Raw genomic sequence first — 25,145 nt, forward strand, 5'->3', positions numbered from 1 at the left:
CTGAGCCCCATAGGGGGGAGTATGGGGGGGTGGGGGGGGGGGTGCCCAATGTTGGTCCCATGCTCTGGGGAGGGAGGGGGGGCTCAGCCCCGCTGACAGCAGCCATCCGTCCCCATGGGATGGGATTAGCACTAATGGGATTTTCCGTTTCAGCCCATATTCCCTCAAAGACGGCCCTGGGAAGTGGGACCCCCCCCTCCCTTATCCCCCCTCCTCCTCCTCCTCCCCCCCCCAGCCCCGTTAAGCCCTTTCTAATTAAACCCCCCCCCCAGAGCCGTCCATCACCGCCGCCCTCCCCACATCCCACCCCATAGTGGGGAAGGGGGGGGGGGGCTGCAGAATCCCACCCTACAGATTAAGGGGGGGGGGGGCACGAAGAAGAGCCGTGGGGCAGCGCTACATAAAACATGTTTAATATCCAACTGGGGGGCTGGGGGGGGAGGGGGGGTCACCGGTGTGGGGTGAGGGGGGGGGGGGGTTACACACATCCCCCCTGGATGGGGCAGAGCCGCAGCGACACTTCACACCAAGCACAGACCGGGGGCATAAATACGGGGCTGGGGGGCGGGGGGGGGGCGAGGGGGGGTCCGTCTTTGTGGGGTGGGGGTGTACAATCACTGTGCTGGAAGGGGGTGGGGGGGTCCTGATCCAAAGGGGGGGGGGGTCACGCTATGGGGGCTTCAAAGTGATGCGGGGGGGGGGGGGAAGGGGGGTGTGGGACCCCCAGGATGTTTTGGGGGGGAGTGGGGGGTGGGAGGGGGTTTAAGGAGCGGGGTGATCACATTGCCCCCCCCCCCAGCCCCCCCCTCCTCACTGACCCACGTTTGGTCCATGGGATGGGGGGGGGCTGTGTGGGACCCCCAGGGTGGGGAGTTGGGGGGCGGGGGCACACGAGGCTGGGAGAGAGTGGTAAGGGTGGGGGTGGTCCCAATGCCCCCCCCCCTCCAAGCACTGCCCCACATTTGGTCCGTGGGACGCAGGGATGCGGGGGGGGGGGGGACAGAGATGGGGCGCCCCCCCCGGGCAGCAGCACCAACACAGCCCCATCCCCATCCCCCCCCCATTGCTCCACCCCCCCCCCCAAAAAATAACTTTATATATAGATATATTTCCACGCACGCACACACAAAATCCAAAGTGTGGGGAGGGTGGGGGGGGGGGCAAAAAGAGAACCCCCCCCCCCCCAAAAAAAAAAAAGGCCAAAAAACCCCACAGCGCTGGCGGGGGGAGGTGGAAATAATAATAATAATAATAATTAAAAAAAAGCACAATGGGGTGGGAAAGGGAAAATGGGGGGGGGTCCTGGGGTGGGGGGGGGGGGGCAGGGGGGGGGTCCCAGCTGCTCACTTCTTGTTCTTGAGCTGGTTGGCCAACCAGTCCAGCCCCTCGTACAGCCCGTCCCCGCTGGTGGCGCACGTGGCCTGGATGTACCAGTTGCGGTGGCGCAGGGAGTGCAGCCCCAGCTTGTCTGTGATCTCGGCTGCGTTCATCGCGTTGGGGAGGTCCTGGGGGTTGGGGGGGAAAATGGGGGGGTGTGATAAATGGGTGGGTGGGTTGGTGGGGGGATGGGGGAGGAGCTGGGGGGGTGGGGGGGGTGGGGGTGGAAGTGATGGGGGGAGGGCAGAGGTTGGGGGTGATGTAGGATGGGAGTTGGTTGGGGGTGATGAGGTGGGGATGGAAGTGATGGGGGGGGATGGGGGGGAGGGCAGCAGTTGGGGGTGATGTAGGATGGAGTTGGTTGGGGGGTGAGGTGGGGGGGAGCAGGAGTGGGGGTGATGTGGGGGTGGGAAGTAATTGGGGGGTGATGTAGGATGGGATGGGAGTTGGTTGGGGGGCTGAGGTGGGGATGGAAGTGATGGAGGGTGATGTGGGGGGGGGAGCAGTTGGGGGGTGATGGGGTGGGCACCGACTGGGGGCTGATGTAGGATGGGAATTGGTTGGGGGGCTGAGGTGGGGATGGGAACTGATGGGGGGCTGATGTGGGGGGGGGAGAAGGAGTGGGGCTGATGTGGGGGTGGGCAGCAGTTGGGGGGTGATGTAGGATGGGAATTGGCTGGGGGGCTGAGGTGGGGATGGAAGTGATGGGGGGAGATGGGGGGGAGGGCAGCGGTTGGGGGGTGATGGGGTGGGCACCGACTGGGGGGGTGATGTAGGATGGGAATTGGTTGGGGGGCTGAGGTGGGGATGGGAACTGATGGGGGGTGATGTGGGGGTTGGCACAAGGAGTGGGGCTGATGTGGGGCTGGTTGTGGGGTGGTTTGGGGGCTGATGTGGGGCTGGTTGTGGGGTGGTTTGGGGGCTGATGTGGGGTGGTTGTGGGGTGGTTGGGGGCTGATGTGGGGACGGGCATCAGGACGGAGGCTGATGTGGGCTGGAAATCGGTGAGGGGGTCGATGTGGGGCTGGGCACCACGTGGGGGTCTGACGCCAACCCCGACGCCAGCAGGACGGGCGCAGCTCCGCGGGGCCTCCGAGCCCGAAGCCGTGGGGCCAGGCCCGGCCCCCCGGGGGTCTGCAGCCCCCCGCCCCCACCTGCTTGTTGGCAAACACCAGCAGCACGGCGTCCCGCAGTTCGTCCTCCGCCAGCATCCGCATCAGCTCCTCCCGCGCCTCGTTCACGCGCTCCCGGTCGTTGCTGTCCACCACGAAGATCAGCCCTGGGGGCAGCGGGGGGTGGGTGGGACGTGGGGGGGCACGAGGGGGACGTGGGGGGGTCCGTCCCTATGCTCACATCCCCACGTCCCCGCATCCTCATGGTCCTGCATCCCCACGTCCCCACGTCCCCATAACCCCATGTCCCCATAATCCCATGTCCCCACATCCCCATATATCCCCATGTCCCCATATCCCCACGTCCCCATTCCCATTGTCCCCATATCCCCAAGTCCCCATATCCCCACGTCCCCACATCCCCACAACCTCATGTCCCCATTGTCCCCATGTCCCCACGTCCCCATGTCCCCATATCCCCAAGTCCCCGTATCTCCATGTCCCCATGTCCCCACATCCTCTCATCCCCCCATGTCCCCACATCCCCATGTCCCCATAACCCCACATCCCCATATCTCCATATCCCCACATCCCCATGTCCCCATCCCCATTGTCCCCATATCCCCAAGTCCCCATGTTCCCATATATCCCCACATCCCCATAACCCCATGTCCCCACATCCTCATGTCCCCATGTTCCCACATCCCCATATATCCCCACACCCCCACGTCCCCATAACCCCATGTCCCCATGTCCCATTGTCCCCATATGCCCATGTCCCCCCATCCCCATATCCCCACATCCCCATGTCCCCATTCCCATTGTTCCCATATCCCCAAGTCCCCATGTCCCCACATCCCCACATCCCCATAACCCCACACACATCCCTGTGTCCCCATATCCCTGTGTCCCCACGTCCCCACACATCCCCACGTCCCCATATCTTCACACACACACGTCCCTACATCACCACGTCCCCAAATACCAACATCTCTACGCCCCCATATCCCCAATCCCACAACCCCCTGCCCCCACAGCCCCCCATCCCTGTGCCCCCACATCCCCATGTCCTCATTTCCCCACATTCCTACGTCCCCATGTCCCCACATCTTCATCCCTGTGTCACCACACCCCCACATCCCATCTCTGTGCCCCATATCCCCCCACCCCACATCCCCATGCGCCCATAACCCCCCATCCCTGCGTTCCCATGACCCCACATTCCCCCATCCCCCATCCCCGTGTCCCCATAAACCCACATCCCCACATCCCCGTCCCAGTGTCTCCGTGCCCCCCATCCCCGTGCCCCCACACCCCCACAGCCCCCCATCCCACCCCCATCCTACCCTGCGTGTTCTGGAAGTAATGCCTCCATAGGGGCCGGATCTTATCCTGCCCACCCACGTCCCACACCGTGAAGCTGATGTTCTTATATTCCACCGTCTCCACGTTGAACCCTGAGGGGAGGAAGGGGGAAACTGAGGCATGGGGGCACCAACATCCCGTAGGAATGGGGAAATTGAGGCATGGGGGGCATCGACATCCCATAGGAATGGGGAAACTGAGGCATGGGGGCACTGATATCCCATAGGAATGGGGAAACTGAGGCATGGGGGCACCAATGGGACAGATCCCCAATGGGAAACTGAGGGATGAGGGGGCCAATATCCCATGGGAATGGGGAAACTGAGGCACAGAGGGGACTGGACAGCACAGACCCCTGATTAGGGAATTGAGGCACAGGGGGGCATCGACACCCCATAGGAATGGGGAAAATGAGGCACAAGAACCCACAGCATCCCCAATGGGGAAAGTGAGGCATAAAAGGGCACTGATATCCCACAGAAATGGGGAAACTGAGGCACGGGGGGGCACTGACATCCTATGGGAATGGGGAAACTGAGGCACAAGAAGCCACGGCATCCCCAATGGGGAAAGTGAGGCACAAGGGGGCATCGATACCCCATAGAAACAGGGAAACTGAGGCACGGGGGGGGGCACTGAAAGCACAGCTCCAATGGGGGAACTGAGTAACGGGGGGCATCGATACCCCATAGGAATGGGGAAACTGAGGCACAGTGGGTGCCAATGGGACAGATCCCCAATGGGGAAACTGAGGGGGGGCCAATATCCCATGGAAACAGGGAAACTGAGGCACAGGGACCACTGACATCCTATAGGAATGGGGAAACTGAGGCACAGGGGGGGCACAGACAGCACAGACCCCTAATTAGGGAACTGAGGCACAAGGGGGCATCAATACCCCATGGAAACAGGGAAACTGAGGCACGGGGGGGCACTGAAAGCACGGCTCCAATGGGGGAACCGAGGGACGGGGGGCATCGATACCCCATAGGAATGGGGAAACTGAGGCACAAGAAGCCATGGCATCCCCAATGGGGAAAGTGAGGCACAAGGGGGCATCGATACCCCATAGGAACAGGGAAACTGAGGCACGGGGGGGGGGCACTGAAAGCACAGCTCCAATGGGGGAACCAAGGGATCAATAACCCATAGGAGTGGGGAAACTGAGGCACAGGGGGGCACAGACAGCACAAACCCCTAATTAGGGAACTGAGGCACAAGGGGGCATCGATACCCCATAGAAACAGGGAAACTGAGGCACGGGGGGGCACTGAAAGCACAGCTCCAATGGGGGAACCAATGAATGGGGGGCCATCGATACCCCATAGGAATGGGGAAACTGAGGCAAGGGGGGCACAGACAGCACAGACCCCTAATTAGGGAACTGAGGCATGGGGGGGGCACTGATACCCCATAGAAACAGGGAAACTGAGGCACGGGGGGGGCACTGAAAGCACAGCTCCAATGGGGGAACCAAGGGATCAATACCCCATAGGAGTGGGGAAACTGAGGCACAGGGGGGCACAGACAGCACAAACCCCTAATTAGGGAACTGAGGCACAAGGGGGCATCGATACCCCATAGAAACAGGGAAACTGAGGCACGGGGGGGCACTGAAAGCACAGCTCCAATGGGGGAACCGAGGGACGGGGGGCCATCGATACCCCATAAAAACGGGGCAAAGCGAGGCGGGTGGATTGAAATAAGGAGGGATGGAGGAGGGGGGGTCCCACGGGTGCCCCCCCCCCGTTACCGATGGTGGGGATGGTGGTGACGATCTCCCCCAGTTTCAGTTTGTAGAGGATGGTGGTTTTCCCGGCGGCGTCCAGCCCCACCATCAGGATGCGCATCTCCTTCTTCCCAATGAGGCTCTTCAGCAGATTCCCGAAGATGTTGCCCATGGTGACGGCGGCTCCGTCCGCAGCCGAGTCCTATGGGGGGGGATTTGGGGAGAGGGGGGGGCACGGGGGGGGGGAGGAACCTTGGGGGGGGGGGGGGGAAGCGCCGGGGATCCCCCCCCACCCCCCCCCCCACGCCCCACAAAAAAAAAAACGAACCGACCCCGCAGGACCCCCCCATAGGATCCCCCATAACGGGGGGGGGGTTGGAGGCTGTGGGACCCTTTGTGGGGTGGGGGGGTCATGCTGAGGTCGTGCCCCCCCCCCCCCCCCCCCACCCATGGAGGGACATTAAGTGACATTGAGGGACCCCCCCCCCCCCAAACCCCGCACAAAACAGAGATGCCCCCCCCCCCCCCGCAGCCCCGGGGATCCCACGCCCCCCCCTCTATAATTGCCACCCCCCCCACAACCACACACAGACCCCCCCCACCCCCCGCACCGCCCCCGCGCAGCGCATCCCCAAAACCCCCCCGCGCTCCTCAACCCCCCCCCCCCATCCCGCATCGCCCCCGCGCTCCCCTCCCCCCCCCTCCCCCCCCCTCGTGTCCCCCCCCCTCCGGTACCGCTCACCCCCCCCCCCCGCCCCCACATCGCGCCGATCCGATGCGGTTCCCCGCTTCCCCCCCCCCCCCCGTCGATCACAGCATCCCCCCCCCCCGGTGTGCGGTGCCCCCCCCGCACCTGGTGCCGCTGCCGGTGCCGGTGGTTCCCCCCCCCGCAGCTGACTCTGCACCGCTGTCCCCCCCCCCCCGCCGGAAGCGGAGGCCCTGAACGCGTCGATCTCGCGAGAGCTTCTCCCCCCCCCCCCCCCCCGCATAACCCCCCCCCCCCCCGCGCACCGCATCCATCCCGCACCGCTCCGGGGTCGCGCGGGTCGGGAGGGGGGGGCCGGGGGGGGGAACCCAAACCATCGTTACTATGGCAACGGCTGCAGCAGCGCGGGGGGGGGGGGGGGCTGTTGCGTGGGGGGGGGGCGGTGATTCGTACCCCCCCCCCCCCGGTGCGGGTGTTGGTGCGGTTGGGGTCGTTCCGGTGCTGCCGCGATGTCCGTTTGTCCGTCTGCGTCCCCCCCCCCCGCACAGATGCACTTTATCTCAATGTCCGTCGGTCCCGTCGGGGCGAGGGGGGGGGACGGGAACGATGCGATGAGGCTGCGGGAAAACCGGGGGTCGTGCGGGGGGGGGGGTTGGGGGGGGGGGGCTGAGGGGGGGGGCGCATACCGGGACCCCCCCCCACCCAAACAAATAAACAGCGCCTGTGGCGCCGTCGCGGATCCGAGAGAAGGGGGGAGGGGGGGGGAAACCGCGTGAAACCCCGCAGCGGATTTACCGGGAGAAGGGAAGGGGGGGATTTTAACACCCCCCCCCCCGCCCCCCCCCCGGTGTGAAATGCCTGTGTTGGTGGCACAGCACCGGGCGGGGCCGAATCCCCGCTTCCCTCCCCGCGGCCGCTGACCTCAACCCCCGGGAGCCCCGACGGGGCGGCGGCTCGAGGGCGCGTCCAAATCGTTCGGTTCGAGCACCGCCCGATTGGGGGCACCTGGACCGGGGGGGGGGGCGAGATGGGGGGGGGAGCGAGCGTGCAAGGATGGATACGAAGGGGGGGGGTCCCGTTTTCAGCGCTGCGGGGGCTCCCGGTAACCGTCGGGGGGCGGGGGGGGGGCGGCGTTCCGACGTTTACCGGGAGCCCCCGCAGCGCCGCGGTGGCGGTGGGGTTTATTAACCCCCCCCAACCCCTCATTTTCACCCCCCCGCCCCGCATCCCGCCGTCAGCTCTCATCCTACGCCCCCCCCCTCCAACCCTTTTCGACGGTCCCAAACCCCGCTGCCAACCCCAACCCCCCCTCTTCCCCCCCCCCCCCCCCAAAAAAAACCCCAAACCCACCGTTTCTCCCCCCCTCCCCGGTGCCCGGTTGCGGGGTGTGGATGAATGCGGGTGGGGTTGGGGGGGGGCAGCCGGTGTAGGGCCGTCCCGCACCCACCCGCGGGGTTAATCCGTTCCGTGACGGACAGCCCCGGCGCCGCCGCCGTTCCGGCCGCCCCATAAGAAGAGGTGCGCGGCATCACCGCTCCCCATTGTTATGGGGCCGTGGGGACCCCGCGCGCCGCCCCTATAAGAACGAGCCCGCATTACTAAGGGCCGAACCGCACCGAACCGCACCGAACCGGGAGCGCAACCGCCTCCGCCGCCGCCCCGCCCGTCCAACCGAACCGAACCGCGCCGCACCCAACCGGGATCACCGGCCCCGACGTCGCGCACCGCACGCAGCCGAACCCCCAAAACCCCAAACCCGCACCGCAGCCTCGACGTCGCGCACCGCACGCAGCGGAACCTCCGCCCCAAACCCCCACCCCAAAAAATCCGAACCCCCATCCCGCACCGCAGCCCCGACGTCGCGCACCGCCGCAGCCCCAAACGCGGCCCCGGTTTCGGTGCCGCCCCGCCCCGCCCGAACCACGCGCGAACGGAAACACGCGTGGATGTAACGGCCGGGCCGGGGGCTCCGCGCGGCCATAAATAGGGCGGCGGGCGCCTTTGGGACGCGCAGTGCGGGAGCGGTGCGGGACCGTCGGGGCGCAGCGCGGCACCGCACCATGCGCGGCCCCGCGATGCTCCTCGCCTTCCGCGCCCTCTGCGCGCTCTCGGCGCTCCGCGGAACCGCGAGGGCGGTGAACAACAGCGGGAGGTGGTGGTGAGTGCGGGGCGGGGGGCAGCGGGGTGGGGGTGTAAGTGTGGGGTGTGGGGTGGTGGGGGGTATAGGGCGTGGAATATGGGGTGTGGGGAGTGGGATATGGGGTATGTGATATGGAGTGTGGGATATGGGATATGGGATATGGGATATGGGGTGTGGGATATGGGATATGGGGTGTGGGGTGTGGGGTATAGGGAATGGGGAGTGGGATAAGGGGTATGGGATATGGGGTATGGGGTGTGGGGAGTGGGATATGGGATTTGGGGTATGGGGTATAGGGAATGGGACATGGGCTATGGGATATGGAGTGTGGGGTATGGGATATGGGGTATGGGGAGTGGGATATGGAGTATAGGGAATGGGATATGGGGTATGGGGTATAGGGAATGGGGAGTGGGATATGGGGTGTGGGGAATGGGGTATGGGATATGGGGTATGGGGAATGGGATATGGGGTATGGGGTTTGGGGAGTGGGATATGGGATTTGGGGTATGGGGTATAGGGAATGGGGAGTGGGATAAGGGGTATGGGATATGGGGTATGGGGTATGGGGTATGGGGTATGGGATGTGGGCTGTGGGGTGTAAGATATGGGCAGTGGGGTATGGGGTGGGGAGTGGGATATGGGGTATGGGATATGGGGTGTGGGATATGGGATATGGGGTGTGGGGAATGGGGTATGGGGTGTGGGGAGTGGGATATGGGGTGTGGGGTGTGGGGTGTGTGGTGTGGGGTATAGGGTATGGGATATGGGGTATGGGGTGTGAGGTGTAAGATATGGGCACTGGAGTATAGGGTATGGGATGTGGGGAGTGGGATATGGGATATGGGACATGGGATATGGGGTATGGGGTATAGGGAGTGGGATATGGGGTATAGGATATAGGGTATGGGGTATAGGGCACGGGGAGTAAGATGTGGGCACTGGGGTATAGGGTACGGGGAGTGGGGGGTGGGATATGGGGTATGGGATATGGGATATGGGTATGGGGTGTGGGGTGTGAGGTGTGGGATATGGGATATAGGGAATGGGGTATGGGACATGGGATGTGGGGACTGGGATATGAGATATGGGGTGTAGGATGTAAGATACAGGCACTGGGATATGGGATATGGGGTATGGGAAGTGAGATATGGGAGTGGGAACTGGGAGCGGGATACAGGGTATGGGAACTGGGATGGGGGGTGTAGGATATGGGATATGGGAACTGGGAACTGGGATATGGGAAGTAGGAATGGGGGTATGGGATATGAGAAATGGGATTTGGGAAGTGTGAAGTGGGATATGGGAACTGGTTAATGGTACTGGGCACTGGGGTGTGGGGTGTGGGATGTAAGATACGGGCACTGGGATCCGGGGTATGGGAACTGGGAACTGGGAACTGGGAACTGGGAACTGGGAATTGGGAAACGGACAGTGGGAAATAGAAACTGGGAAATAGAAACTGGGAAATGGGAATTGGGAAATGGGAACTGAGTAACTGGAAATGGGAAATGGGAGCTGGGAAGTGGGCGCTGGGCGCTGGGTGCTGGGAAATGGACTTTTGGAAACAGTGGGCAGTGGGAATCAGCAGCTGGGCACCGGGAGGCTGACAGCTGAGCCCCCCTCTCTGCCCATCGCCCCCCGTGCGCTCAGCCCCGGCAGGACGTCATCCCACCCCCCCCGACCCCAACGCTCCCCCATTCCTGCGCCACAGGGGCATCATCAACGTGGCCTCATCCACCAACCTGCTGACGGACTCCGGCAGCGTGCAGTTGGTTCTGGAGCCCGGCCTGCAGCTGCTGAGCCGCAAACAGAGGCGTCTGATCCGCCAGAACCCCGGCATCCTGCACAGCGTCAGCGCCGGGCTGCAGAGCGCCGTCAGGGAATGCCAGTGGCAATTCCGCAACCGCCGCTGGAACTGCCCCACGTCCCAGGGCCCCAACATCTTTGGCAAGATCGTCAACCGGGGTGAGGGACGGCGGGGGACCCATCGTGGCCGTGCAGCGGGGCTGGGGGTGGCGGGGGTCCCCGTAGCGGCGGCCCCGTGGGTGCTGGGGGTGTCCGTAGAGGTTTCCGCATGGGCACAATGCTGGGGGTCCCCAGAAAGGTTTTGCAGTGGGTACAAATCTGGAGGAGTCCCCACTGAAGTTTCCCCATGGATGTGGGGCTGGGGGTCCCCATAGAGGTTTCTCCATGGGCACAATCCTGGGGGTCCCCATAAAGGTTTCCCTGTGGGCACAATCCTGGAGGGGTCCCTATTGAAGTTTCCCCATGGGCACAGTCCTGGAGGGGTCCCATAAAGGTTTTGCAGTGGGCACAATTCTGGGGGTCCCCACTGAAGTTTCCCCCTGGGCGCAATCCTGGGAGTCCCCAAAAAGGTTTCTCCATGGGCACAATGCTGGGGGTCCCCATAAACGTTTTGCAGTGGGCACAATCCTGAAGGGGTCCCAATGAAGTTTCCCCATGGGTGCAGTGCTGGGGGTCCCCATTAATGTTTCCCCATGGGCACAATCCTGGAGGGGTCCCCACTGAAGTTTCCCCCTGGGCGCAATCCTGGGGGTCCCCATATTGGCTGCCCCAAAAGTGCAATCCAGGGGGGTCCCCACAAAGGTTTCCACATGGGCACCATCCTGGGGGGGTCCCCATATTGGCTGCCCCAAAAGCACGATCCAGGGGGGTCCTCATAAAGATTTCCCTATAGGCAGAATTCTGGGGGTCCCCATATTGGCTGCCCCAAAAGCGCAATCCTGGGGGGTCCCCACAAAGGTTTCCACATGGGCACCATCCTGGGGGTCCCCATATTGTCTGCCCCAAAAGCGCAATCCAGTGGGATCCCCACAAAGGTTTCCCTATGGGCACAACCCTGGGGGTCCCCGCAGTGACCCCAGTTTGGGCCTGGCTCCGGGGGTCCCAGCAGTGCTCTGAGCCCCCCCCCTCTGCCTCACAGGATGCAGGGAGACGGCGTTCATCTTCGCCATCACCAGCGCCGGTGTGACGCACTCGGTGGCCCGGTCCTGCTCCGAGGGCTCCATCGAATCGTGCACCTGTGATTACCGCCGGCGCGGCCCCGGTGGTCCCGATTGGCACTGGGGGGGCTGCAGTGATAACATCGATTTCGGGAGGCTTTTCGGAAGGGAATTTGTGGATTCCAGTGAAAAGGGCCGCGATCTGCGCTTCCTGATGAACCTACACAACAACGAGGCCGGGCGCATGGTCAGGGCAGAGGGGTGTCGGGGGTCCCGCGGTTGGGGACGGTCGTGGGGGGACCCAGAGATGGGTGCAGCCTGAGCCTTTGTGTAGGGTGGGGTTGGGTCGGGTATGGCCGTGGGGACCCCCGTGTATGGAGTGGGGTTGGGGTCAAGTATGGCTTTGGAGATCCCTGCGTCAGCCCTTTGCGTTGAGTGGGGTTGGAACGGCTGTGGGGACCCCCAGCTCACCCCACGGAGACCTCAGTATCACTCCTTTCTATGGGGTGGGGTTGGGTATGGTCATGGGGGCCCCAACGTCACCCCATTGTGTGGGGTGTGATAGGGATTGGGATGGCCAGCTCACCCCATGCAGGACCCCGATGTCACTCCTTTCTGTGGGGTGAGGCTGGGTATGGCCTAACCCTAACCCTAACCCTAACCCTAACCCTAACCCTAACCCCATGTCACCCCTTTGTGTGGGGTGGGTTGGCCGTGGAGACCCCCAGCTCACCCCATGGGGACCCCAGTATCGCCCCTTTGTGTGGGGTGAGCTTGGGGTTGGAATGGCCACGGTGAACCCCCGGCTCACCCCACGGGGACCTCATTATCACCCCTTTCTATGGGGGGGGGGGGTTGGGTACCGTCATGGGGGCCCCCACGTCACGCCGTTGCACGGGATGGAGCTGGGGCTGGAACGGCCGCGGGGACCCCCGACTCCCCCTATTGCATGGGGTGGGAAGCACAGCGGGAGCAGCGCTCCGAGCGCACGGAGCATCGTCCCAGCTGCCGCAACGAGGCGCCCGGACCCACAGGACGGGTGACCCTGTGTTGGGGGCGCCCCCCTGACCCCCCCCTTTACCCTCCCGTTGCAGACGGTGTTCTCAGAGATGCGCCAGGAGTGCAAATGCCACGGCATGTCGGGCTCCTGCACCGTGCGCACCTGCTGGATGCGCCTCCCCACCTTCCGAGCCGTGGGCGACGTCCTCAAAGATCGCTTCGACGGCGCCTCCAGGGTGATTTACGGCAACAAAGGCAGCAACCGAGCCTCGAGGGTCGAGCTGCACCACCTGGAACCCGAAAACCCGGCTCACAAACCTCCCTCGCCCCAAGATTTGGTTTACTTCGAGAAGTCGCCCAATTTCTGCACCTCCAGCGGGAAGATGGGGACGGCGGGGACGGCGGGGCGGGCGTGCAACAGCTCCTCGCCGGGTTTGGATGGGTGCGAGCTGCTGTGCTGCGGGCGAGGGTTCCGCACGCGCACCCAGCGCGTCACCGAGCGCTGCAACTGCACCTTCCATTGGTGCTGCCACGTCAGCTGCCTCAACTGCACCAACACGCAGGTGCTGCACGAGTGCCTGTGAGGGGCTGCGTCCCCGGGGGGGGTCCGTGCGTGGTCGTGGGGGGGGGGGGGCTGCGGGTGGGGGGTAAAGGGGGGGAACCGACCTCCGCTGGGGTTTGGTGCCACTGTAAATAAGGTATTTATTAGGGGTGGGTGGGGGTCCCCGCGCTTTGTTCCGTGGGGTCCCACTTACACACTTTGGGGGTCTCCGCTCTTTGCCCTTTGGGGGTCTCCAGTCTTTGCCACATGGGGGTCCCACTTTTCACTCTTTAGGGGTCCCCCCTCTACGGCCTTTGGGGGTCCCTGCTCTTTATCCTTTGGGCATCCCGCTCTTTGCCCCATGGAGTCTCCACTCTTCACCCTTTGGGGGTCCCCACTCTTCACCCCTCGGGGTCCCCAGTCTTTGCCCCGTGGGGGTCCCACTCTTCACCCCTTGGAGGTCCCCAATCTTTGCCCTATGGGAATCCCCCCTCTACGGCCTTTGGGGGTCCCTGTTCTTCACTCTTTGGGCATCCCAATCTTTGCCCCATGGGGGTCCCACTCTTCCCTTTCGGGGGTCTCTTTGCCCCACAGGGGTTTCACTCTTTGCCCCGTGGAGGCCTCGCTCTTCACCCTTTGGGGATCCCCACTCTTCGCCCCACAGGGTCCCATTCTTCGCTCTTTGGGGTCTCATTCTTTGCCCCCTGGGAGTCCCCACTCCTCACCCTTTGGGCTCCCACTTTTTACCCCTTGGGGGTCCCATTCTTCACCCTTATGGGAATCCCCACTCCTGACCCCATGGGGGTCCCCACTCTCCGCACCGCACTTGGCCGGTCCCAGGCCTGCTGGTGCCAGTGTTATTTTTTTATAACGAGGATGAATTAATTAATTAACGAATAACGCTTTCACCACAGCTCTCGCTGCTTGATAGGCTCTAGAGAAGAATAAAGGATTTATTTTTATCAGAGCTGCCCCGTTTGCTTCCTGAAGGGGGGGGGATGAGGGGAGGGGGAGGGAGAGGACCCACATCGGGGCGCAGTGACCCCAAATCCGCCTTCCATCCCCACATCCATCCCAACCCCATTTCTCGCCATCCATCCGTCCATCCGTCTGTCCGTCCCACCTATCCCAGTGCCCCCCCCCCCCTCCCCCCTCCCATCCCATCATAGTCCATCCCCGTTGGGGTCGGGCGCCCATCACCATGGCACCTGGGGGGCGGCGTTCCCAATGCCTGGAATTCTGTGGGGCTCTGTGGGGTCGGTGCCGCTCGGCGGGGGGGACCCACGGGGGGGGTCCGGGGATGCAGACACGGAATGAACGTCGTCCATCACCTCTCCCGGCGGAGCTGACGGCCCCCCCCGGCTCGGGGGAAAGGAGGGGGGGGGTTGGGAGGGCAGCGAGGTTATTGGGGTTGGGGGCGTGGATGCGGATGGAGAGGGGAAAATCGCAGCAAATTTAGGGGTGTGTGGTCTGTAGCCATAGGGAATGGGGGGGGGAACCGCACGGGGGGGGGCATCCCTTTGGGATGGGAATCCTCCTGGGGTCGGCGTTACCCGGGGAAAAGTTCCATGGGGGTGGAGGCACCCTCAGGGTGGGCATATATGGGGAAGGGAATCCCATGGGGGGGGGGGTCTTTCTGGGGGTTGTCCCACTGCCACAATGGGGATCCCATGGGGTGGGGGTCCCACTGCCTCACTGGGGGTCCCTTGGGGTGGATATCCTGTGGGGTGGGGGTCCCACAGCCACGGGATGGGGGATCCCTCGGGTCGGGGCGCGGGGTCAGGGACACATCTGGGTGCCCCCTTCGGATGGGGACCCCTCCCCAATTCGGGCGTGGAACAAAACCCAATGAAACCCACGAGGAAGGAGCTGCGGAGCTGCACCCCGGCAGCGCCCACCATGTTGTGAAGGGGGGGGGGGGTTAAGCGGGGGGGGGGGGGGAGGTTCTGCCCTCCCCCGGTGTCCAAAAGCGCACAGCGGAGCCGCGAGCACCGAGCGCTGCGGGATGAACCCAGAGCCAGAAATATCCCCGTAGTGGAAAAGTTGATGGTTATGATGTGGGGGGGGGGAGGTGTGGAGGGAAACCCCAGCCCCCCCCCCCCTCCACACACACACAAACACTGCGAAGTACGGACACGGACAGACGGAATAAACACAGCCCCGAAATAAGCGGGTTATCTGCGCGCCGCGTTCCTGCGGTGTGGAAGGCGGTATAGATAGTGACATTCCCAAAAGTCACCGCCGTTACTCAGCTTTTCCTGCGCCGGTGACCCCCCCCCCTCCCCCCCCTCCCCACGGGGCGACGGGGCAGCCCCGCTACCGACCCCCCCCCCACCTCTCACCTCCTCCCCCCCCCCGGAGGGGACAAATAGGGCAGCGCTGGAAATAGCGGCAGGGAAAGGGCAGCTCCGCCCCGGGTGGTTGGAACGGCTGGGGGGGGGGGGGGCAACATCTGGGGGGTGGGAGGGACATTGGGGGGGGCGACAGCTGGGGGGGCATCGGGGGGAACAGCGGGGGGGGGTGAAGGGGGGAGAACATCTGGAAAGGGGGGAAGGGGGGGATGGAAGGGGGGCTGCAGCTGGGGGGGGGTGGGGAGAATCTGGGGGGGCTGGAGGGGGGTTGTGGGGGGTGGTAAGAATTGGGGGGGGGGAAGGGTGGGAAGTGGCTGAAGGCTGGGACAGAGGGACGGGGAGATACGGGACAGACGGACGGGAGGTGTGGGACGGAGGGACGGGGAGAGACCTGAGAGGTGCAGGACGGATGGACAGGGCCATGCTTGGAAATATGGGGCAGACAGACAGACATGTCTAGAGGTGCAGGACAGATGGACAGGGCTGTGCTCAGTGAGCTGGGACAGACGGACAGACCCACATTCAGAGGTGTAGGACAGACGGACAGAGCTGTGCGCAAGGATATGGGACAGACAGACAGGGCTGTGCTCAGAGATGCTGACAGACCCACATCCAGAGGTGTAGGACAGACGGACAGTCCCATGCCCAGCATTATGGGACAGACGGACAGAGCTGTGTCCAGAGGTGGAGGACACACAGACAGACCCATGCCCAGTGGTATGGGACAGACGGACAGACCCACGTCCAGAGGTGCAGGACAGACGGACAGAGCTGTGCCTGGAGATACGGGACAGATGATGGACAGAGCTGTGCTCAGTGATATGGGACAGACAGACAGGGCTGTGCTCAGAGGTGCAGGACAGACAGACAGACCCGCATCCAGAGGTCCAGGACAGACAGACAGACCCATGCCCAGCATTATGGGACAGACAGAGCCATGTCCAAAAGTGCAGGACAGACAGACAGACCCATGCTCAGTGATATGGGACAGACAGACAGGGCTGTGCTCAGAGGTGCAGGACAGACAGACAGACCCATGTCCAGAGGTGCAGGACAGACAGACAGACCCATGTCCAGTGATATAGGACAGATGGACAGGGCCATATCCAGAGGCGCAGGACAGACGGACAGACCCATGTCCAGAGGTGCAGGACAGACGGACAGGGCTGTGCTCAGAGGCGCAGGACAGACAGACAGACCCACATCCAGAGGTGCAGGACAGACGGACAGACCCATGTCCAGAGGTGCAGGACAGACGGACAGACCCGTGCCCAGCGATATGGGACATACAGACAGGGCTGTGCTCAGAGGTGCAGGACAGACGGACAGACCCACATCCAGAGGTGCAGGACAGACGGACAGACCCATGTCCAAAGATGCAGGACAGACGGACAGACCCATATCCAGAGGCGCAGGACAGACAGACAGACCCATGCCCAGCGATATGGGACATACAGACAGGGCTGTGCTCAGAGGCGCAGGACAGACAGACAGCCCCGCACCCCCGGACCCAGGACACACAGACAGCCCCCCCTCAGCCCGGCGCTGCTCTCCATCCATCCCCTAAAATCCCACAGCCGCCCCCTCCCGGACCCCCGGCCCGCTTCCCCCCCGTCTCCCCCATCCCCGCGCGCAGCCCCGCATTCCTCCGTTTCGGCTCCGGTTCTCCCGGCAACCGCTCCGGGTTGGCCCCCAAATCCTCGGGCGGCGCAGCGCCGGGGGGACGCGGGTTTCACCCAAGCCGAAGCCGGGCGGCGGCGGAACAATGGCGGACAAAGGCGGAACCGCCGGGGGCTGCCGACGGAGCTCGCGGCTCCCGGTGAGGGGCGGGGGGCGTTTAATGAATTGTCCGTCATCCCTTTCAGCGCCGCTCGGCCGGACGGGATTAATTTGGGGAGCCGCGGTGGGGTGGGAGCCGCTAAGCCTGGATTTATTACTTGGCCATTGTAACTAATTGAGGTCATTATCCGCGGCTCCCGGCCCGCCGGCGGGGCGGCATTCAGGGCGCGCAGCCGCAGCGCCGCTGGGTGGACGGGGGGCGGGGGGTGGGATGGGGAGCGGCTGTGGGATGGGGCACCAATGTGGGATGGGGCATTATGGGATGGGGCACCGACTATGGGATGGGGCATTATGGGATGGAGCACCAACTATGGGATGGGGCACCATGGGATGGGGCACCAATGTGGGATATGGCATTATGGGATGAGGAACAATGGGATATGGCACTATAGGATATGGCACTATGGGATGGAGCACCAACTATGGGATGGGGCGCCATGGGATGGGGAACTATGGGATGGGGCACCAACTATGGGATATGGCATTATGGGATGGGGCACCGACTAAGGATGGGGCACCAACTGTGGGATGGGGACCGGCTGTGGGATGGGGCACCAATGTGGGATATGGCATTATGGGATGGAGCACCAACTATGGGATGGGGCGCCAACTATGGGATGGGGAACTATAGGATATGGCACTATGGGATGGGGACCGACTGTGGGATGGGGCACCAACTATGGGATGGGGCACCATGGGATGGGGCACCAAATGTGGGATATGGCATTATGGGATGGAGCACCAACTGTGGGATGGGGCACCGACTGTGGGATGGGGCACTATAGGATATGGCACCATGGGATGGGAAACTATGGGATGGGGAACTATGGGATGGGGAACTATGGGATGGGGCACCAACTATGGGATGAGGCACTATGGGATATGGCACCATGAGATGGGGCATTATGGGATGGGGCACCAACTATGGGATATGGCACTATGGGATGGGGCACTATGGGATGGGGCACCGACTGTGGGATGGGGCGCTGAGTGTGGGATATGTCACTATAGGATATGGCCCTATGGGATGAGGAACTATGGGATGAGGCATTGTGAGATGGGGAACCGACTGTGGGATGGGGCACCAACTATGGGATATGGCATTATGGGATGGGACATCATGTGATGGGGCACCAACTATGGGATGGGGCACCATGGGATGAGAAACAATGGGATATGGCACTATAGGATATGGCACTATGGGATGGGACACCAACTATGGGATATGGCACTATGGGATGGGGCACCAACTATGGGATGGGGCACCATGGGATGGGGCACCAACTATGAGATATGGCAAGTATGGGATCGGGCATTATGGGATGGGGCACCGACTATGGGATGGGGCACCAACTATGGGATATGGCACTATGGGATGGGGAGCTGTGGGATGGGGCGTTATGGGATGGGGAGCTGTGGGATGGGGTATTATGGGATGGGGCGCTATGGGATGGGGAACGGATATACGGCGCTACGGGACCGGTTCCACATCCCGCACGGAACTGCGTGAGATGGCACCGGGATTTGGGATCCGGCACCCCGCTGATCCCCCCCCCGCCTCCCCCGTGTCCCCCCGGTGTCACCGGAGGAGCGGCGACATCTGCTGGCGGCGGAGGGGCACCGGGGGGTGGGGGGGGCAGGAGGGGGCTTCTCCGTGCCGAACCGTGCCGAACCAAACCGTGCAGCAGCGCAGCTCCGGGTCGGACCCCCCCGTCACACCGGACCCCCCCCCCTCACGGCTCCGCGCCACGCGGGGGCTGCGGGTGACGTGGCCGGGGACCCCCCCCCCCCAGCCCCCCCCATCACGGGCTCCGTGTCCCCTCGCTGTGACCTCCCGGAGGTGCCACCGCGATAATGACAGAGTGGCGCGGGGGGGGGGCGGAGGAGGTTTTAAATAAGGCACAAATTGGGGCCACGAAGTGGTGCGGTTTCCTTTGGGCGGGGGGGGGGATCCTCCCCCCCCCCCCTCAGCGCCGTGACTCAGAGGTGGCGGCGATGTGGGGGACGGTCCCCAACCCCCCCCAGTGGTGACTCACATGGGGTCCCCCCCCCCCGGCCCTGACGTCACCCCCCCCCCCCCAGTGCGGGCACCGCTAATTATACGGAGGGGCCCCTGGGGGGGGGGAGGGGAGGGCAATGTGCCACCTCCGCAGGGACACAGCGCGGTGACATCGGGATGTGAGGTCACCCAGCGGCCCCAATGCTGGGGGGAGACAACACGAAGAGCTACGGGACAGAGAGGGGCACCCCCTCCCCGCCCCCCCCCCAATGGGTCATATGGGGGTTGGGGTCCCCAGCGCAGCTTTGGGGCTTCAGCTCTGAAGTTTGGGTCCAGTTTTGGGGTTGGATGCTCAAAGTTCAGGGTTGAGACCCCCCCCTTCCCCCCCCCCCCCAAAACACACACGGGGCAGAGGCGCAGCACTGAACCCCCACAGCTTTTATTGGGGTCCGCCCCCCCCCCAAAACCCCTCCTCCAACACAACCACACCCCTCCAGACCCCGCCCCCCGCACACCACACCCTCCGAAGCCCCCCCCCCCCCAACATACCCCCCCCCTCGCAGCTCCCCCCCCCCTCACGCCCGGATGGGGCTGGCCGCCCCCGGGGGGGGCCCCTCCAGGCTCTCCATGCTGCTGCTGCTGCTGTAGGCGCTGACATCGCGGCACGACCGCTGCCGCCCCCCCCCGGACCCCCCCTCGGCATCGGAATCGGAATCGGGCGCCGTGTGCCGTCGGATTCGGGACACCGCATCCCTCAACGCCTGGCTGTAGAGGGCCGGCCGCCGCGGGGGGGGCCGCCCCCGGGACCCCCCACCCTTCCCCGGGCTCTGCTTGGAGCCGCGGGGGGGTGAAAGAGCGGATGGGGAGGTGGGGGCTCCGCGGGGGGTCCCGGGGGGGGTGGGAGGCACGGAGCCCCCCCCGGCGTAACGCACCTGATGGCGCTGCGGGGGGGGGACGTACTGAGCCCGGACCACCACGCGCGTGGCGTCGATGAGGACGTGCCCCCCCGCCCCCCGCCGGCCCCCACCGCGCCCTACGGGTCTGTGCCGGGGGGCTGCGGTGCGGGGAAGGGTCTGGCAATGCAGGGGGGGTCCCGTTACTCCCGGGGGGGGCTGCATCCCACGTGGCCATCGGACCCCCCCCTCGGTGGCGGCTCGGGGCAGCGTGTGGCTGCAGCCCCCCGGCACGGACCCGCGGCCGCGGGGTTTGGGGAGGGGGCTGCGCGGCCTCTGGGGGGGGACGGGCTGCAGGGTGCGGTGCGGAGCGTCGTAGGCGGGGGGGGAGATGTACGGGGGCGGCCCCCCCCCCCGGCGCAGGTTGGCCGCCCGCGCTCTCCGCATGTGGGTCTCGTAGCTGGGGGGGCCCGGCCTGGCCGCCGCTAACGGGGAGCGCAGGGGACCCGGCGGGTGCCGCTCCCGGGGGGGGCCGTACTGCGGTTCTACGGGGGGGGCGCGAAGCCGGGGGTGGTGCGGCGCCAGAGGGGGGCGAGAGGTGAAGTCCGGCTGGGGGACAACGTGGGGTCGGGGGGGGGTCAGCTCCGCCACGAAGCGCTTCTCCAGGAACCTGCAACACAGAGAGGGGCGTGAGGGGGGGTGTGGGATGGGGGGGGTCCGTCCCGCCCCCCCAAAGCCCCACTCACGCGTACTCCCCGGCGAAGCGCTGGTAGCCCCACGGGGACTCGGGCCGGCACCCCGCTGCCATCCCGGCGCTCGGGCTGCAAAACGTCACCGCGTTGATCTCCACCAGCAGCACTTGGGTCCGTTCGCAGATCCTCAGGCGCCCCACGCCCCTCTCCGTGCCCCCCAGCATGGCCCGGGGGGGAGGGGGGGGGTCAGGGATACGGGAGGGGGGGGCGGTCCCGGTGCTGCCGGTTTGGCACAGCCAGGCGCCCGGGCGCCCCGCACAGCCGCACGTGGGAGCGCGGTGGTGGCGCTGCCTGGATGTGGGTTGCAGCCCCCCAGGTTCGCCCCCCCCTCCCCCCTATGCCCCCCCCCCACCACCTCCCCAGGGATCCTTTTCAACCCCCCCCCCCCTCTGCGACAGCGCGAGGCGATTGCCGGGTTTGGCATCGAGAGCTGCAGCCCACGCGGGCTCCGAGCGGAGCTTAGCAACCCTCCGGCGGCGGCATGGCAACGGAACCACCGGCAGCACCGGCACCAGAACCACCCCCCGGTACGGCACCGGGTATCCAGGAACCCCCCGCCCCCCCCACCGCCGCGGCTCTCACCTCACACCGCTGTGTCGGACACCGGAGGTGCTGATGGCCGCACTCTGACTCCCCCCCCCGGGCCGGAATGCGCTGCGCTCAGCACAGCTTCGTGCCTCCCCCGAGCAGAGATGGACGGGGTGGGCAGAGACCCCCCCCCCCTACACACACCCTCCCCCCCCCACATGGGGGTCCAAGCCCGACTCCCCCCTCTCACCCCACATCCCCAATCCCAACCTTTCAGCAAAGCCACCGGCAGAACAAACAGGGATTTAGGGGCTGGGTGAGCTCAGCAGATTCCCCCGACGGCGACACGGGGGGGGTCCCGATGCCCCCCCTTCCACCCCCCCCCCCTCAGTGCCCCACACAACGAGGCTGCGTTGGTGCCAGGTCTGTGTTTATTTGCCATTTCTCTCCGCACACAAAGCGGTGGCAGTGAAGGGGGCTGGGGGGGGGCTGGACGGAGCAGAGTGGGGGAAAAATAAACCTATGTGGGGCTGGGACACCCCCAGCCCAGCCTGACTCCATGCAGCCCCCCCCCCGCCCCCTCCCTCCTCCCCAGCCAGGGTCAGCTGCCCCACAGGGAGCACACTGAGGGGTTGGGGGCTGCCCAAGCACGGTGCCTGGTGTGGGGGGAGGCAGAGGCTGTTCCTGCCCCACAGCCGGCGGTTTATTGCTGCTGCTGCTGGTGAGTGGGACCCCCCCAGGGCAGGACGGGAGGGTGGGGGGCACTGGGATGGGCTGAGTCCCTCCCACAGCACCACTCAGGGCTCGGAGCCTTCAGGGAGAACCAGGGCTTGGAGGATGTCCGAGAGGGAGACGATGCCTTTCACCACGTCGCTCTCATCCACCACCACCAAACGGTGCACCTGGGGGGGGGCCGGGGGGGCCGAGGTGGGCACAGGGATCCCACTCAGCCCACAGCATTTCTGTGGGGTGTGAGTTACCTCGGCCTCCACCAGGCGGTTGATGATGGCTTCCAACGTTTCGTGTTTGTAGCATTTGAGGACGCCCTCGAAGTAATGGGAGCGGTGCTGCAGCGCCCGCGTCACCGTCACGTCCAGGTTGTTGTACGTCTTCTCAGCAGCCAAATTCTGGGGCAGGGAGAGGCATTGGGGGGGGGCAGCCACACACAGCCCCCCCACGAGCCCCAATCTCCATCCCTTCCAGCTCCATTCCACGTCACCACAACCTCAATACTCACGATAACATCGAACTTGGAGTAGATATCCACCACCCGCCCTGCAAGGGAGAGCTGGAGCTGTAAGGTGGGGAGGGGGCTGCACCCAAGGGACGGTGCAGACCCCACAAATAGGGACGCTGCACCCAAAGCCTTACCCGAATCATCGACCACAGGCAGAGCAGACACACGGTGCTGCACAAAGATGCCCAGAGCCACATAGATGGGAGTGCTGGTGTTCACCACGGCGATGTTGCTGTAGGTACCGATCTGCAGCTCCTCCAGAGTCCGGGCCATAAACTCAGGCTTTGGAACCTCTGCAATCTGCAGGGGACGGGGAGGGAGGGGGGACAGTGCTGACACTGGTTCGGTTTGGTGCTCCGGCTGCACCCTGGCTCGTGGGGAGGGGGGCTGGGATGGGGTCCTAGGAGTGAAAGCAGAGAGCACTGGGTGCGGAGTGGGACCCCAACACCGCCCAGGGAACCCCCAGCATCAAACCTGCGCCCACCCCCAGCGCCCCTGGAGCCTGCAGTTCCTGGCACGGCTCATCTTGGGGGGCAGCACCCACTGCCGTGTGGGGAAGGGGGGGGGGACTTACAAAGAGTTTGAGGAACTTGAGGATGCGTTTGTGGGTGAGGATGTAGAGAGTGTTGCCCGAGTCGGGGTCGATGACGGGGAGGCGGTGGATTTTGTTCCGGATCAGGGAGGAGACAGCATCAAAGAGGCTGTGGGGCGGAGAGAGAAAGAGGAATTGGGGCTCATACAGAACCCCCCCCAATGATGCCACCTGACCCCTCCCCACCCCCCACAGCCCCCACCTGGCGTTGGGGGAGATGCAGACCAGCGGCTTGAAGGAGTCCTGCAGGTACACCTCTGTGGGGAGGGGAGGCTCAGCTTTGGGGCACCCCAACAGGGATGGGGCAGCGGGAGGCAGCAGCTCTGTTACCTCTCCACGTCTCAATTTTGTGCTCCTCCAGCTCATAGATCTGCACCTGAGCACCGCGAGAAACCTCCAGGTTAATCCAACGGGACCCCCCCTCACCCCCCCCAACCCAAAGGGTTATGGGGCAGCCCCCCATCCCAACCCCCCCCCAGCACCACCCCCCCCTACCATGGGTGACTTGTAGTAGCGGTGCAGGATGTTGATGAAGTCGGTGATGGTCAGCATGCCTGCAGGGTGGGGTGGGGGGGTAAGTGGGGTCCTGCCCATCCCCCCCCAGGCCCCCCTCCCACAAACTGCTCACCCACAAAGCTCTGCTTTTTGCTGTCCCACAGCGGGGCTGCCCGCACACCATTGGTGACCAGTGCAAAGAAAGCCTTCTTCACCTACAGCGGGGACACGGAGAAGAGGGGAGATATTGGGACCCCCCCTCCAGGCAGGGCAGACCCCATTCCTGACCCCCAACCCCCCCCCACCCCCCTAGCCCACCTGCAGGGAGGTGTCGAAGACGACGAGTTTGGAGCTGGTGGGGATGAGGTCGTAGCAGCGGTGCGACTTCATGAAGGCCGTGTAGGGACCACGGGGGGGCTCCCCTGGGGGGGGGGAGAGGGATGGGGGGCAGCGGTAAGGGGAGCTCAAAATAGGGCAGCCCAAAAGATGGGGCACATCGATACCAGGAAACCCCAAATGTGAGACAGCACAGAACGTGGAAAACTCCAACACCAGAAGATCCCAAAAACAGGAGATGCCCCAAAGCAGCGGGTGCCACAACACCAGGAGACCCCAAAACATGAGAGATCCCAACACAGAGACACCACAGCACCAGGAGACTCAAACCCACGGCACATCCAGCACCAGGACCCCCAGCACCGGGACCCCCAGCACCGGGACCCCCCAGTAACGGGGCACCCCAACACCGGGACACCCCAACCATGCAGACCCCAACACAGAGACCCCCCAGCATCAGAAGACCCCAAAACAGGAGGCACCCCAACACCACCACGCACCCAATGCCAGGAGACCAAACTCACGGCACATCCTAACACCGGGACCCCCCAGCACCGGGACCCCCCAAACCACACGGACCCCAACACGAGGACACCGCCCCCCCCCTTCCAGGACACCCCAACCCCCGGCCATCCCCACACAGCGCCCACCCGCCCGGGGACGCCGCGACTCCCCGTCCTTCCCCCCCCTCACCTTCCGCTCCCGGGGCGCTGCGCTCCGCCGGGTTCTCCGCGGCCGGACCGGGGCCGGGCTCCTGCGGACAGACGAGGCCGGGCCCCGCTCCCGTTATCCCCGCTGCCGTTAACCCTCCCGGTGCCCGCAGCCCCACGCCGACCCCCGCGGCTCCTCACGGTTCCCCCCCCGCCGTCCCCATCCCGCTCCGTCCCCACCTCCATGGCCCCGGGTCCGCCGCCGCCACCGCCCCACTTCCGCCCGGCGCCAGCGAACCACTTCCGCCAGTACCCCACACGTGACCGGAAGCGCGCTCAACACGCGACCGGAAAGCGCGATCCTGTCACGCGATCGGAAGTTAAGCGCACTCCACGTGACCCCTGACCGCCCGACGACCTGAACGCGGGGAGCGCGCGAGGTCCTGGAAGGGAAAAGTGGGTCCTGGAAGGGAAAAGGAACAGCAGATGGAGGGGGGAAAAGGGGATCCCGGCGCACCCCCCCAAGAGCACAGCGAGG

At 64.8% G+C, this 25,145-nt stretch overlaps 4 protein-coding genes across 4 annotated transcripts; 1 reads left to right on the plus strand and 3 right to left on the minus strand.

Annotated features, from left to right (window-relative positions):
- Window positions 1–1,310: 1,310 nt before the first annotated feature.
- ARF3 (ARF GTPase 3) lies at window positions 1,311–6,554 on the minus strand. The gene is made up of 5 exons (XM_090128409.1): window positions 6,437–6,554; window positions 5,608–5,785; window positions 3,836–3,946; window positions 2,532–2,656; window positions 1,311–1,505 (listed from the first exon to the last, which is right to left on the minus strand). Exons 2-5 carry the CDS (start codon window positions 5,753–5,755, stop codon window positions 1,344–1,346), a joined length of 546 nt encoding a protein of 181 aa, XP_089984535.1. The 5' UTR covers window positions 5,756–5,785; window positions 6,437–6,554; the 3' UTR covers window positions 1,311–1,343.
- A 1,092-nt stretch (window positions 6,555–7,646) lies between these two features.
- Window positions 7,647–12,991, plus strand: WNT1 (Wnt family member 1). Its single transcript, XM_090128456.1, has 4 exons — window positions 7,647–8,447; window positions 10,144–10,397; window positions 11,377–11,642; window positions 12,490–12,991. Exons 1-4 carry the CDS (start codon window positions 8,350–8,352, stop codon window positions 12,976–12,978), a joined length of 1,107 nt encoding a protein of 368 aa, XP_089984582.1. The 5' UTR covers window positions 7,647–8,349; the 3' UTR covers window positions 12,979–12,991.
- Window positions 12,992–19,699: 6,708 nt separating this feature from the next.
- On the minus strand, window positions 19,700–21,044 carry DDN (dendrin). Its single transcript, XM_090128402.1, has 2 exons — window positions 20,764–21,044; window positions 19,700–20,687 (listed from the first exon to the last, which is right to left on the minus strand). The coding sequence occupies exons 1-2, from the start codon at window positions 20,931–20,933 to the stop codon at window positions 19,700–19,702; spliced, it is 1,158 nt and encodes a 385-aa protein (XP_089984528.1). The 5' UTR covers window positions 20,934–21,044.
- Window positions 21,045–21,710: 666 nt separating this feature from the next.
- Window positions 21,711–24,927, minus strand: PRKAG1 (protein kinase AMP-activated non-catalytic subunit gamma 1). Its single transcript, XM_090128403.1, has 12 exons — window positions 24,848–24,927; window positions 24,651–24,711; window positions 23,940–24,043; window positions 23,755–23,836; window positions 23,622–23,680; window positions 23,457–23,502; window positions 23,329–23,383; window positions 23,109–23,235; window positions 22,669–22,834; window positions 22,535–22,572; window positions 22,278–22,424; window positions 21,711–22,199 (listed from the first exon to the last, which is right to left on the minus strand). Exons 1-12 carry the CDS (start codon window positions 24,851–24,853, stop codon window positions 22,095–22,097), a joined length of 996 nt encoding a protein of 331 aa, XP_089984529.1. The 5' UTR covers window positions 24,854–24,927; the 3' UTR covers window positions 21,711–22,094.
- Between the last annotated feature and the right edge of the window lie 218 nt (window positions 24,928–25,145).

Source organism: Phasianus colchicus, chromosome 33 (genome assembly GCF_987193195.1).
Source record: "Phasianus colchicus chromosome 33, bPhaCol1.hap1.1, whole genome shotgun sequence".
Taxonomy (NCBI): Eukaryota; Metazoa; Chordata; class Aves; order Galliformes; family Phasianidae; genus Phasianus; species Phasianus colchicus.

Coding starts and splice junctions, on each gene's coding strand:
- PRKAG1 (XM_090128403.1), bottom strand. Junction 24,044..24,650: donor CAGCGCCCCGGGAGCGGAAG/GTGAGGGGGGGG, acceptor CCCCCCCCCCAG/GGGAGCCCCCCCGTGGTCCC. Junction 22,425..22,534: donor ACTCCAAGTTCGATGTTATC/GTGAGTATTGAG, acceptor TCCCTGCCCCAG/AATTTGGCTGCTGAGAAGAC.
- ARF3 (XM_090128409.1), bottom strand. CDS start 5,755: ATGGGCAACATCTTCGGGAATCTGCTGAAGAGCCTCATTGGGAAGAAG. Junction 2,657..3,835: donor TTACTTCCAGAACACGCAGG/GTAGGATGGGGG, acceptor CGCTGCCCCCAG/GGCTGATCTTCGTGGTGGAC. Junction 1,506..2,531: donor TGGTGTTTGCCAACAAGCAG/GTGGGGGCGGGG, acceptor CCCAACCCCCAG/GACCTCCCCAACGCGATGAA.
- DDN (XM_090128402.1), bottom strand. CDS start 20,933: ATGCTGGGGGGCACGGAGAGGGGCGTGGGGCGCCTGAGGATCTGCGAA. Junction 20,688..20,763: donor CGCTTCGCCGGGGAGTACGC/GTGAGTGGGGCT, acceptor TCTGTGTTGCAG/GTTCCTGGAGAAGCGCTTCG.
- WNT1 (XM_090128456.1), top strand. CDS start 8,350: ATGCGCGGCCCCGCGATGCTCCTCGCCTTCCGCGCCCTCTGCGCGCTC. Junction 10,398..11,376: donor TGGCAAGATCGTCAACCGGG/GTGAGGGACGGC, acceptor TCTGCCTCACAG/GATGCAGGGAGACGGCGTTC. Junction 11,643..12,489: donor ACAACGAGGCCGGGCGCATG/GTCAGGGCAGAG, acceptor CTCCCGTTGCAG/ACGGTGTTCTCAGAGATGCG.